This window comes from Aphelocoma coerulescens, chromosome 22 (assembly GCF_041296385.1).
Source record: "Aphelocoma coerulescens isolate FSJ_1873_10779 chromosome 22, UR_Acoe_1.0, whole genome shotgun sequence".
NCBI classification, from domain to species: Eukaryota; Metazoa; Chordata; class Aves; order Passeriformes; family Corvidae; genus Aphelocoma; species Aphelocoma coerulescens.
In genome coordinates, this window is record NC_091035.1 from 1,063,696 (window position 1) to 1,076,297 (window position 12,602).

The 12,602-nt window shown below is 64.6% G+C and overlaps 2 protein-coding genes across 4 annotated transcripts; both read left to right on the plus strand.

Annotated features, from left to right (window-relative positions):
- Positions 1-201: 201 nt before the first annotated feature.
- ACTG2 (actin gamma 2, smooth muscle) lies at positions 202-4,850 on the plus strand. Its single transcript, XM_069035368.1, has 9 exons — positions 202-1,695; positions 2,453-2,624; positions 2,712-2,840; positions 2,923-3,033; positions 3,542-3,626; positions 3,701-3,862; positions 3,946-4,137; positions 4,323-4,504; positions 4,609-4,850. Exons 2-9 carry the CDS (start codon positions 2,499-2,501, stop codon positions 4,750-4,752), a joined length of 1,131 nt encoding a protein of 376 aa, XP_068891469.1. The 5' UTR covers positions 202-1,695; positions 2,453-2,498; the 3' UTR covers positions 4,753-4,850.
- Positions 4,851-5,672: 822 nt separating this feature from the next.
- On the plus strand, positions 5,673-8,568 carry DGUOK (deoxyguanosine kinase). 3 transcript variants are annotated; one of them, XM_069035627.1, is made up of 7 exons: positions 5,673-5,751; positions 6,267-6,379; positions 6,455-6,636; positions 7,077-7,224; positions 7,526-7,641; positions 7,746-7,845; positions 8,132-8,568. In XM_069035627.1, exons 1-7 carry the CDS (start codon positions 5,673-5,675, stop codon positions 8,219-8,221), a joined length of 828 nt encoding a protein of 275 aa, XP_068891728.1. In that variant the 3' UTR covers positions 8,222-8,568. The 3 variants fall into 3 exon arrangements, with proteins under 3 accessions (XP_068891728.1, XP_068891729.1, XP_068891727.1); XM_069035628.1 differs by having other exon boundaries at positions 5,674-5,751; positions 6,527-6,636; XM_069035626.1 differs by having other exon boundaries at positions 5,674-5,751; positions 6,267-6,636.
- The last annotated feature ends 4,034 nt before the right edge of the window (positions 8,569-12,602 follow it).

Genomic DNA, 12,602 nt, shown 5'->3' on the forward strand with positions numbered 1-12,602 from the left:
TCCCTCCACAGGGGACTCTGCCGCTGCTGCCTCCATCACCCCCCTTCTCCCACCCCCGCTCTGTTTGGTTTGGGGATCATTTGTTTTAAAGGGTTTTTTTTCCCAACATGTCATATATGGCAGCCTTTCCCCTCGGTGACCTCATGTTTGGCGGGGACCCAGCCGGGCTGGGATGTGAGGTGGCAGCGGGACCCCGGGGCTGGGGGCGTGGGGGGGTCACCAAGTGCACGGCCAGGGGACAAATCCAGCCCCTGTGAGCTGCGTCACAGGGAAAGGGAACAGCCTGGCAGAGCCATCCCTGGGGGACATTGGAGCTGTGAATGGACTGGCAGTGCTGGGGGACCTCGTGTCCCTGTCCTGCTCCGGGGGTGACAGCCCAGGTGGGACAGAGCCATCCCTGGGGGACACTGGAGCTGTGAACGGACTGGCAGCGCTGGGGATGCACCGTGTCCCTGTCCCTGTCCCTGTCCCTGTCCCTGTCCCTGTCCCTGTCCCTGTCCTGCTCCGGGGGTGGCAGCCCAGAGCCCACTCCCTCCCTCTGGCACCATGGGGCCCACCAGGACCTTCCCTTGGGCCTCTTGGCTGTGGTGGGACGCTGCAGCTCCTTGTCACTGCTCCGGTGCCGGGATGTCCCTGCCCCGGGCACAGCTCGGGATCAGCCTGGACCCCCCGTGCCTCAGTTTCCCTCGAGCCCCGCTAGCTCTTGGGGGGGTGACTCCGGGGCATCTCTCCTGCCTCCCCTGGGTGCTCCGGGAGACTCCCTGGTGAGGGCCCGTTGTCCTTAAAAAGGCAGCCGGGAGCTCGGGAGCTGCTGGTTGGCCTCTGCCAGGGCCAGGGGCCTCCGCAGCTCCGCTCCCACTGCCAGGGCTCGGCCGCGGGGCTGGGGGTGGCCCCGGCCCCTCCGGGCTGTGTCCGGGCAGGGGGGCTTGGGGACAGCACCCACCCGGCCCCTGGAGGGGTCTGAGCTCATCCCGCCCCCAAAATCCCCCGGCAGGGATCAGCACTGGGTGCAGCTGCAGCGCGGGGTCGGGATTCGGACCCACAACTCCCGGCCGCAACTCCTGGCTCAGGCCGAGGATTTGGGGCACGAGGGGCTTTGGGACACCAAAAGCCCAAAAACGGGGGCGGGGGGAGAAAACCACAGGGAGAGGCAGCTCAGAAGCGCTGGATGCCAGGGCTGCGGGGGGAACCGAGGCCGGGAGGAGGCGAGGCACCAACCCCGCGCGTCTCCAGCATCTCAGCGATGCCAAATTCCCATCCCGGCTCCGGGGTGTCCCCACGGCGGAGCCCCAACACCCACCTCCACCCGGGTGGGGTTTCTCCACGCGCTCCCCAGGAACTGGGGTCACTCGCACCTCCTTTTTCCGAGCCCGTCGCTTATAAGGACTTGTGTCTCGCTTGTTTATCAGAGCGGAGCATAAAAGGAACGTCCTCACAACGGGGCCGCTGCCTCCCAAGCATCCCCACATCCATTTTCCTACAATAATTAACCGTGCTGGGTCCTACCACCAGCCCAAGGTCAATTTAATGAAATAAAACACCTTATATGGCCATATGGCCAACACACCATCACTGAGCCTATTTAGGGTCTTTGTTTAGAGAGGATCCGCCTCTGAGGTTCCACGGGCTCGCTGGTATTTATACCCACGGCACATCGGGGCTCGGTCCCAGAGGAAAGGAGCTCTCGCCTCTGTGGTGAGTACTGCCCTGCCCAGCCCTGCTTCCCTTTTTCCTTGGAGGAGAGCCGGCAGGAAAAACACCCGGGGTGGTTTTGGGGTGCCCCCACATTTATGGGGTGGCCCCAGCTCAGTTTGTGTGGCACAGAGGGGGTGCCGACCTCGGCACGACCCCACAGCTGGGGGCCTCCCAGGAGGTGATGAGAGCTGGGCTGTGGCCAAAGCAGGTTGTGCTCTTGTAGAAATCCCTGTGATTTGGGGTTTTCTGGTTTTTTGGGCTCCTGCAAGGTTTTGCCTGTTTCCCTCTGGATCTGGGAGCCCATCCTCTGGTGCAGGGGCACCCCTGGGAAGGGCCTTTTCTTTTTCTCCCCGTTTTTGGGAGTGGATGCGAGGTCAGAGCAGCAAAAGGCTGCTGAGACAGAAGTGGCTGAGAGGGCATCACCTGCCAACCCCTGCCCGCTTTTGGGGGGCACCAGCCGGGCATGGCAGCACCAGAGCTCCCCGGGGAGCACGGGCAGGAGGCTTTGGCACCGACTTTGGGCACCGGCTGGAGCAGGATGGAGAAGCAGCATCAGCATGGAGCAGCACCCACGGGGAACCAGCATCACCCCCCTCCCAGCATCGCTGTGCCAGGGTCAGACCGTCCCTGGAGGATTTTGCGGGGCCGCCCATCCCCAAGGACTCCAACGCTTCCAACCACAGCGCCGGACGCGGTGCCGCGGGACAAACCTCGTCCCCCAGCCGCTCTCTAACACCGCTTTCCCCCCTCGCCACAGCTTTTCCCCCAGGTCCCCCTGAGCACCAAGCGCTGCCGGCCCCACCATGTGCGAGGAGGAAACCACTGCCCTGGTCTGCGACAACGGCTCCGGCCTCTGCAAGGCCGGGTTCGCCGGCGACGATGCCCCTCGTGCCGTCTTCCCCTCCATCGTGGGGCGGCCCCGGCACCAGGTGGGTACCCGGGGGGGGCCGGGGGCTGCCCCTGCCCTGCTCTAATCACCGCAGCGTGGCTAACGAGGCCTCTCTCGCCGGCGTTAGGGTGTCATGGTGGGCATGGGGCAGAAGGACAGCTACGTGGGCGACGAGGCGCAGAGCAAGAGGGGGATCCTCACGCTCAAGTACCCCATCGAGCACGGCATCATCACCAACTGGGACGACATGGAGAAGGTGAGACCCTCCCGGGATGGGGAGCGGGCGTCAGCCCCGCCTTCGGTTTGGGGTAAGACCCCAACTCTTTGCCCGGCCTTAGATCTGGCACCACTCCTTCTACAACGAGCTGCGTGTGGCCCCCGAGGAGCACCCGACCCTGCTCACCGAGGCACCCCTCAACCCCAAGGCCAACCGCGAGAAGATGACCCAGGTACGGCACTGCAGCACCCCTGGGGATGGGGCCGGACCCTCCAAAACCACAGGAAGGGCTGGGGGATTTGGGGGTTTTGTGGGGGGCAGTTTGGTGCTTGGATAAGGGCAGAGATCCCCGTGGGAAGTTCGCGTGTGCCTGGTGGCCCCGGGGGTCTCTCGGCAGCACATGCGGGATTTGCCCCGCGAGGCACGGCCCCTCCACGGGTTCCCCATGGCCCCACGTGGCTCTGGCAATGCCTCACGGCTCTGTGCCGCCCCTTACCCACGTGCTCCCACACCACGCTCCGTCCCACGTGTTCCGCAGCGCGGCTCTGCGATCCCTGTCCCCTCTGCGCCCTGCACTGACCCACGTGGCCGTGCAACGCCACCATCCACCCGCTGTCCCCTGTGCTTTCCCTGCAGTGCCCTGACCTCAGGAAGGCGCAGCCCCCACGGGTTGGGGTGGGGTGTGCCGGTGACCCCCGTGCCCGCCTCTACCCCACAGCCCCTCTCCCTTTCCCTGCCAGATCATGTTCGAAACCTTTAACGTCCCCGCCATGTACGTGGCCATCCAAGCCGTGCTCTCCCTCTACGCCTCCGGCCGGACCACCGGTGAGTAGGGGACCACTGGTGATGGGGACCGAGCCAGCTCGGAGCGTCCCCCCTCACCTTCCCCCCCGTCCCAGGCATCGTCCTGGACTCCGGGGACGGTGTCACCCACAACGTGCCCATCTACGAGGGCTACGCCCTGCCCCACGCCATCATGCGTCTCGACCTGGCCGGCCGCGACCTCACCGACTACCTCATGAAGATCCTCACCGAGAGGGGCTACTCCTTCGTCACCACCGGTACGGGGCCGGGCAGGCGGGCTGGGTGACGGGGACCCCGCGGTGCCGCCGGGTTGAGCCTCTCCCCCCGTCGTGTCCCGCAGCCGAGAGGGAAATCGTGCGCGACATCAAGGAGAAGCTCTGCTACGTGGCCTTGGACTTCGAGAACGAGATGGCCACGGCCGCCTCCTCCTCCTCGCTGGAGAAGAGCTACGAGCTCCCCGACGGGCAGGTCATCACCATCGGCAACGAGCGCTTCCGCTGCCCCGAGACCCTCTTCCAGCCCTCCTTCATCGGTGAGCCCACCCCAATGCCCCCAGGAGTGGTTGCCCCATCCCCACCAGCAGGCAAACAGCTCCGGTGGGTGCCCTTTGCACTCCAAATGGTGAGGCAGACCCATGGGTGCCCCTGCAGCTCTTTCGGGGAGCCCTGAGGAGGGACGGGCGGGGGACAGGGAGCTGACAGCCCCCTCCCACCCCAGGCATGGAGTCCGCCGGGATCCACGAGACGACCTACAACTCCATCATGAAGTGCGACATCGACATCCGCAAGGACCTCTATGCCAACAACGTCCTGTCCGGCGGCACCACCATGTACCCCGGCATCGCCGACCGCATGCAGAAGGAGATCACGGCGCTGGCTCCCAGCACCATGAAGATCAAAGTAGGTGCTGGGTGACCAAACCGTGGCCACCAGCACCCCAGATCCTGTCCCGGTGTGGGTTTGGGGAGGATCAGGGGTGCACCCTAAGGGCTCTGTCTGCGCAGATCATCGCCCCGCCGGAGCGGAAGTACTCGGTGTGGATCGGCGGCTCCATCCTGGCGTCCCTCTCCACCTTCCAGCAGATGTGGATCATCAAACCCGAGTACGACGAGGCCGGACCCTCCATCGTCCACCGAAAATGCTTCTAAGCCCCCTCCCCACCCCGTGGGGGCTCCCCATGCCCAGGCTGGGGTGTCCCGCTCCTCCTCGGACCCCGCTGCTCCTCCCCACCGCCCACCGTGCATTAAAAAGCCTTTTCTCCAGGCTCTGCGCCTTTCCTGGGAGATCTGGGGCTGGGGGGGACTGAGGGTGAAGGGGGGAAGAGTGGGGGAGCCCTGACCTCGTGTTGGTGCCCACGTCCTGCTGCTGATGGCCTTGACTCTGCCTTGCTGCCCCCAACCCCACAGCCATGCCCTCAACTCCACGTGGGTGACCCCAACCCTGCCCTGATGCCCTTGACCGCACGTTGGTGTCCCCAGTGTCGTGTTGGTGCCCCTGACCCTTTGCTGATGCCCCCAGCATTGATACCCTCAGCCCCACAGTGGTGCCATCGTCGGGGGATGCCCCCAGCCCCACGTCAATGCCCCCGACCCTGAGCTGGTGACCCCAACCCCACACTGGGGACCTCAACCACGTGTCCACAGCCTTGACCCTGTGTTGGTGACCCCCGTCCTGTCTTGGAGACCCCAATGTTGTTCTGGTGATCCCAACCCCGTGTAGGTGACCCTAAGGTCGTTCTGGTGACCCCAATATTGTTCTGGTAACCCCAACTGCGTGTTGGAGACCCCAATGTTGTTCTGGTGACCCAACCCCACTTTGACGCCCCTGACCCCGTGTTGGTGCCCCCCACCCCTCCTTTTGTGCCCCGCCCTCTCCCCCCCGCCCCCCGCATTGCTCGGACGTGCTGTGGGCAGCGTCTCATTTGCATAAATTACCATACTGCCCTCAGCCCCCCCGTTCCGCCCCCCCCGCCGCTGTTTCCGCCCCCCCGCCTTCTCCCCCGCCCACTTCCCGCGCGTTGACGTCACGGGGCGGTGGCGCGCGCTGCTGATTACCATGTCATTAGCATATGACGCGGGAAGGCGGAAGCGGTGGCGGGATGGGGCGGTGCGGGGCCGCGCTGAGCCTGGCCCTGGAGGGGAACATCGGTACCGGGGGCGACACGGGGACAAAGGGAGCGGCGGGGGAGCGGGGGGATTTGGGGTGCGAGGGAGGGAGCGGAGGCGGCGCGGGCTGGAGCATCCCGGGCTGCGAGTCAACGTCCGTGGTTGGTTCTCAGTGCTGCGGGGGGCACCCCAAAACCCCGCGCTCCTGGGAGCTGGGACACAAAGGTTCCCCCCCGGGTTCCCCGGATTTGGGGTGAGGGACACCCAGGCTCACCCTGTGTTCCTGGGAGCCAGAACGGGGGAACACCCAGGCTCACCCCAAATCCCCAGGAGCCGGGCTGGGGGGACACCCAGGCTCACCCCACATCCCCAGGAGCCGGGCTGGGGGGACACCCAGGCTCACCCCAAATCCCCCGGAGCCGGGCTGGGGGGACACCCAGGCTCACCCCACATCCCCAGGAGCCGGGCTGGGGGGACACCCAGGCTCACCCCAAATCCCCAGGGTCCAGAGCTGGGGGGACACCCAGGCTCAGCCCGCTCTTCCTCCGCTCCCGCAGCCGTGGGGAAATCGACCTTCCTGAAGCTGCTGGGTGCCACCTTCCCGCAGTGGCACCTGGTGACAGAGCCCGTGGCACAGTGGCGCAAGGTGCCGGCCGGCGGCGCTGCCCAGGTAACGGCGATTCCGGCCGCGCCCGGGCCCCGCCGGCCCCACACCGGGCTCCTCATCCCCCCCCACCCTCCGCAGGCGTCCGTGGGCTCGGCCAACCTGCTGCAGATGATGTACCAGGAGCCAGCCCGCTGGTCCTACACCTTCCAGACCTTCTCCTGCATCAGCCGGCTGAAGGCGATGCTGGAGCCGCCGGACGAGGGGCCCCCCGGGACCACCCACCCCGTGAGGGTCTTTGAGCGCTCTGTGTTCAGTGACAGGTACCCGGCACCCCAAAAACAGCAGGGAAAGAGGGATGAAGGGATGGGATGGGACGGGACGGGGAGCATCCGCAGCAGTCGGGTTGTGATGTTGGGTCCCCAGGGTAGCAGAGCCACCGTCCCCAGTGGCTCCCAGAGCGATGCTTAATTTCAGGAATGGGATTTTGGGGTAATTTGGGGGGTCTTTAATGATTCCAGGGGCTGCCCTATCCTCCCATATGCCAGGTGCCAGCGTGAAGCCCTTTCGGTGATGTCGGGCTCGGTGGGGCTAAGCTGTGCTGGGCGCTGCACGTGCCCCAAATCAGGGATTTTCACCTCAATTTAACCACCTGCAGCTCCTCATTGGTGCAAAAAAAGCCAAAAAAACCAAATGGCTGCGAAGCCTCCTGGGCATGGGGGGTGACGGAGCTGCCCGGTGCCCTCTCTCCATCCCTTCCCAGGTACGTCTTTGCCAAGAACCTCTTCGAGGCCGGGCACCTGCAGCCCCTGGAATGGGCCATTTACCAGGACTGGCACGATTTCCTGCTGCGGCACCTGGGGGCCTGCGCCGCCCTCCACGGCTTCCTCTACCTGCAGGCCAGGCCCCAGGTGGGTGCCTGGTGCAGGAGGTGACCAGGCCCACTTAGATCCCGGCAGAATTGCCAAAATGTTGGGGTTTAACCAAAAGTCGCTGCCCTGGAGGAGCAGGGCCTGCTTCTCTTCCCCTGGGAATGCCGGTGGGAGTTTTGCCATGGATTCTGGAGTGGGTTTTGGGGAGAGGGGGCTGCAGCATCTCCCAGGGTGCTGTTTCACTTGATGCCCACGTCCCTTCTCTCTCCCACCGACCTCCCATGTCCCTGCATCCCGTTATCCTCCCGTTTCTCCATCTCATCCATCGTTATCCACCCAGACGTGCCTGGAGCGGCTGCGGCGGCGGGCGAGGAGCGAGGAGGGCGGGATCCAGCTGGGATACCTGCAGCAGCTCCACGCCCAGCACCAGCACTGGCTGGTGGACAGGACCACGGAGTGAGTCCCAATCCATGGCTGGCACCCTGGGCTGGGGCTTTGGGGTGACCCCCAGTTTGGGGGGTGGTTTTTGGGGGGTTTTAATCCCTCTCTCCTTCCTGCAGGATCCACTTTGCGGATGCGCAGCGCGCGCCCGTCCTGGTGCTGGACGTGGACAAGGACTTCGAGCACGACGTGGCCGTGCAGGGTGTCCTCATGGCACAGGTGGGGTGGCACAGCCTGGTGGCTTCCCGGTGCCATCAGAGCCACGCTGGCTCCGAGCCTCCATCTCCGCTTCGGTTTTCCTTGGAAAAAATAACTTTGGCATCATGGGTCCGAGTTGGTTTAAACCTCAGGTGTCCCAGGGCCATCTCGGTGCCATCCCAGTGCCACCCCAGTGCATTCCTACACCATCACTGTGCCAGGGCCATGCCAGTTCCAACCCCACACCATCCCAGTGCCACCCCAGTGCCACCCCAGTGCCACACCCTCAGTCACGTTCTCCTTGCAGGTGGAGGCCTTCGTGGCATCCCTGAGCGCCGGCACTTCACCGTCGCCTCCTGACCCTCTCGGAGCTGGGGAAGGGGCATCGTCCACCTGAAGACCCCGATCCCAAGGACAAGGGACACGTCCTGGTCCCCAGCCACGCCCTCAGCCCGTTTGTCCTGGGCGAGGAGTGGATTTGAGGCGGATCCTCAGAGGCGCAGCCATGTGAGGAGTTTTGGGGGCACAGGGGACTCCCTGTGCTCGGGGGACCAGGTCCTTGCTGTGACCCCCTCCCCACCTTTAGGGATCCCCAGCTGGGGGTGCTCCCTGAGGTTGGTTTCCTGCACTGGATGAATTCCGACGGAAATTCCCCGCCTTGAAGTTACACCCGACCCCCGTACTTCGTTATTTTGTTATTTTGTATCTAATTTTTTCCCCTTAAATTAAGATCAAATCCCTGCAGAGCTGCTCCATGTCTGGGACCGGGGGGAGTGCAAGGTCAGGGTGGCTCTAGGGGGACACGGGGGGACGTTATTCCCTCAGTTTTGGGGTGTTGTGATGGGGGGGGAGCAGTGCCCTGGGGCTCTCCCAGGTGTGGGTTAGGCTGGGCTGGATTTGGGGCAAAACTAACGGGATTTGGGACCTGCTGGGGGAGTTTTGCTGGTGGGGGAGGGCATTGGGTCTTTAGGGGGGACACCTGAAAGCGGGGGGGGGATGGTGCTCGGCCTTTAGTGGGGCTGTGGGAGGTGTGAGACCCTACATAAACACGGGAGGGGCCGGGACTGGGAAGGGGGGCGGGGTTGGCGTGGTGAGGGGGATTTGGGAGGCGGAGGGGTAGGATATAGGGCGGGGGGGGGGGGACCTGGGGTGGGATAACTTGGGGGGCTGTGGAGCAGGGTATGGGCGGCACAGGAGCCGGGCTGCCATCCCCTGGGATTTCCCCCGGAGACCCTACAATAACACAGAGCGAGACCCGCACAGACCCCACTGGCGACCCCACAAAAACAACAACAGAGCACGCACAGCTGACGGCCCTACAAAACCAACGCGGTGCCGCAATCCCCCCCACGACAATCCTATAAAAACAACCCGGCGCACCCCGACATCCAGCGACCCTACAACAACAACCCCAAAACAACAACGGCCCGGCGCACCCCCACACCCAACGACCCCACAACAAACACCCCCACACAACTCGCAGCCCCCTTTCTCCCCCGCTCCCCCGGGCCAGCACCGGGGCCCCCTCCCCGTTCCCCTCCCCCAGAGGCTCCGGGTGCCCCCCGGGTGCGGAGGGGGCCGGGGGGCGGCTGCGGGCGCTGCCCCGGAGCCCCCCGGCCGCCCGGCGGGTCCCCCTGAGCGGGCGCTGCAGAACAAAGGAAGCAGCAGAGCAGCAGCAGCAGCAACGTGCGGCAGCTCCGCCGCGGGTCCCCTCGGGGTGCCGGCGACATCCAGAGCCGCCCCCAGCCCCTCTGCGCCGTCCCCGCCGCCCCCCGCCGCCGGGCGAGCGCTCAGCTCCGGGGCGAGCCCCCGTTCTCAAGGGGGGGGGGGGGCGGACCCCCTTTTTTTTTTTCGGTAAACTCTCTTTATATCTAAATTTGGGGAGCTGGGGAGCGGGGGGGAGGTGGAAAGTTGCCGGTGCGCGGCTGAAGTTGTGAAGTTTGTGCGGAGCCGCGCGGTTTTGAGGGGGGGGGGGGGGGGGAAGCGAAAAGGAAAATGGGGTTGGAAGAAAGAAGGGGTGGGATTAAAAGCGGGGAGGCAGCACCCCGGCTTGGGGGGAGCTCGGGGGCAGGAGGGGTGGGGAGCCCAGCGGGGCCGCCCCCCGGGGTGGATTCAGCGTGGAGGTTAAAAGTCGGGGTGACTTCGCGGCTTCCCTCGGCTCTGTCCCCGCAGGACTCGGCGGTGTCCCCAGGGCGGGGGACGCGGTGACGGCGGGATGTCCCTGTCGCCGGACACCCGGCTCCGCCAGCCCGGGCCAGCCGCCGCTGCCCCCCCGGCCGGGGGGAGCCCCGAAATCTAAGGCTGCCCCCGGGATGGAGATGGAGACGCACGAGGGGCTTCGCCGGGAGGTGAGTGATCCCCGGCTCCCCCAAACCCATCCGTCCCTCCCCACACCTCCGCAGTTTCGGGGTGATTTGTGGCCCCTTTGTAACGTCACCGTGACTTGGAGGGGGCTCGTCGGGGTGGGCAGGGAAAGCCCCTTCTCGGTTGGTGGATGGGTTTGGTTTTTTTTAAGGGTATTTCCGTGGGAAATGGGACTTTCTGCTGCCTAAAAGGCCACTTTGATGCCTTAAGCCCCCCCCCCCCCCCCCCCCCGAATTTCAGCTCCTCCCTGGGGCATCCCCGAAGCGCCGCGGGATGGGTGGCAGCAGGACAAAACCCACATTTCGACTGAATTCCTTGGAATTTCTTGGCATGGAAGAGGAAAACGCTGCACGAAACCCACCCGGGCGGGGGGGGCGGGGGGCGGGGGTATCCCCAAAAAGAAAGGGGTGGCGAGGAAAGGGAAGGCAGAGCCGTGCCCGGGGGGAGCATCTCGGAGCTAACAAGTCGCCGCGTTTTCTTCACCAAAAATTCCAACGCCTTCCTTCGGCGCTTCTGGTTTTACCGGCCGGGGTGGTTGTAACCGGGATCTCTCATTTTGTGCCCGTCGTGCCCACGCAGGAGACAGGGAAAAGGGGGGGCTGCTCCAGCTGGGGGGTCTCCAGCGTGGGAGTGAGGCAGAAATAGGGAAACATCTGCTCGGGGTTGGTTGTTTTGGTGCTTCCCCCCCGACCCCCCCCAAAAAAAAAAAATTGCCGCTGCTTTGCTTTTTTGTGGTATTGGGGGTGCGCGGCTGCCCTGCGCCTCTGGGTCGTATCCAGCGGGTTTTTCCCTTGGAATGGCTGCTGGGAGGCTGGGATGGGGCGGTGGGGACGTTGGCACAGGTGGCTCGGCCGGCGCTTGGCACACGGCGAGGCGGGGGAAGGACTTTGCCCTTGGCGAAAGGCGGGTGAAAGCCGATGGCGAGGGTTTGTCCCCGGCGCTTTTCCAGCGAGGATCTGGGGAGAAAAAAGATGATTTATGAGGATGCTGCTGGAGCCAGGGTTCGGCAGCGGCGGGATCGCCCAGGAGCCGGGGATGGTGCCGGTGGCCGAGCCAGGGGTGTGCCACCGTTCCCACGTCCCGGCGTCTCTCCCGGGGTGGTTTGGCAGACGGAGCCAGCCGGGCAGCCGGCCCCTTCCCAGCACCAGTTCCACCAGTTCCTCCGGCTCGGCCAGGCCCGGGAAAGCCGGCTCTGCCCTCGCAGCTCCGTGCTCCTGCTGTCCCCCTTGGGGGCTGATTTCCTGGTCCCCATCCATGAGGATTTGGGAGAGGAGGAGGAGGGAAGATACCAGAGGTCAAGGTTTATCTTCGCTCCCCATGGCGCGGCTCTGTCAGACCCTCTCCTGCCTTCCCAGGCGGCTCTGGGTGTCTTCCTCATTTGCATAACTAATCAACGTCTCGGGAAGCCGCTCATTACCGCGGAACAGCCCCGCTCCGCACCGGGAGCCGCCGGTGTCCCCCCAAACCGAGGGAAGGATGCTCCCAGCTGCCTCCCTCAGCTCTGGGGAACAAACCCGAAATAAACCCCACAGAAAACCCCGTTCCCAGCAGGAACGGTCACACCAGGCCCCCAAAACCGCTTTGTGGGGTGGCGGCGATGGGACGTGGCACAGCTCAAGGTGTCCCTGGCGCGTCCCTGGGGCATTCCCGGCGCTCGGAAATGAAAGCCCCTAACTGAATTTGGCAGGCAGGCTCGGGGCCGAGCGCTGGAGATTAGGGATAATCTCATTTAAAGCATTACTAATAAAAGTTACTAAATTTGTCCATCTCCGAGGCTTTCCCTGGAGGGTTGAGGTGGGATTTTTTTTTTTTTTCCCCCGCCAGTGTGAAATCGCCCCAAAACGTGTCTGGCATCTCCAAAAAAAGCATCAGGGGGATGGATGGGATGAAGGACAGGCTCGGGTTCGGCTCATTTTCATTCGGCACATCCCGGAGTCACCTGCAGGATGTCACCCGCCTGCCGGGGGCTGTCCCCGGGTAATCCGGGGGGATTGTCACCATCTCCGTGCCTGGAAAATGGAAATATTCCCAGTCTTGGCTGCGATGTGAGCAGCTAAAAGGACTCGGGAGCAAGTCCGATGGATGCCGGCGCGTGCTGGAGCGGAGGAGGAGGACGGGAGGGAAGAGGCGTCTGTCAGAATGAAATCCCCACCACGCCTTCTGCACGGAGCTGTTGCCCGGCAGAGCCGAGCTGGGCCGGGCACAGGGGGTTTGCAAGCCCGGGCGCTGCCGTGCGAGGCTGGAAATTTGGGGGAAAACCAGCTGCCGGCACCAGTTTATCCCAGCTATTCCCGTGGGAGTCGCGTCGCTCAGAGCAGAGGTCGGATCCCGGCGCGCTCTTGGCTCACGCGTGGCCTTTTCGGGAAGAGAGGAGCTCCGGGGAACGTTGCAGGGATGGGGATGTCAGGTCTGTG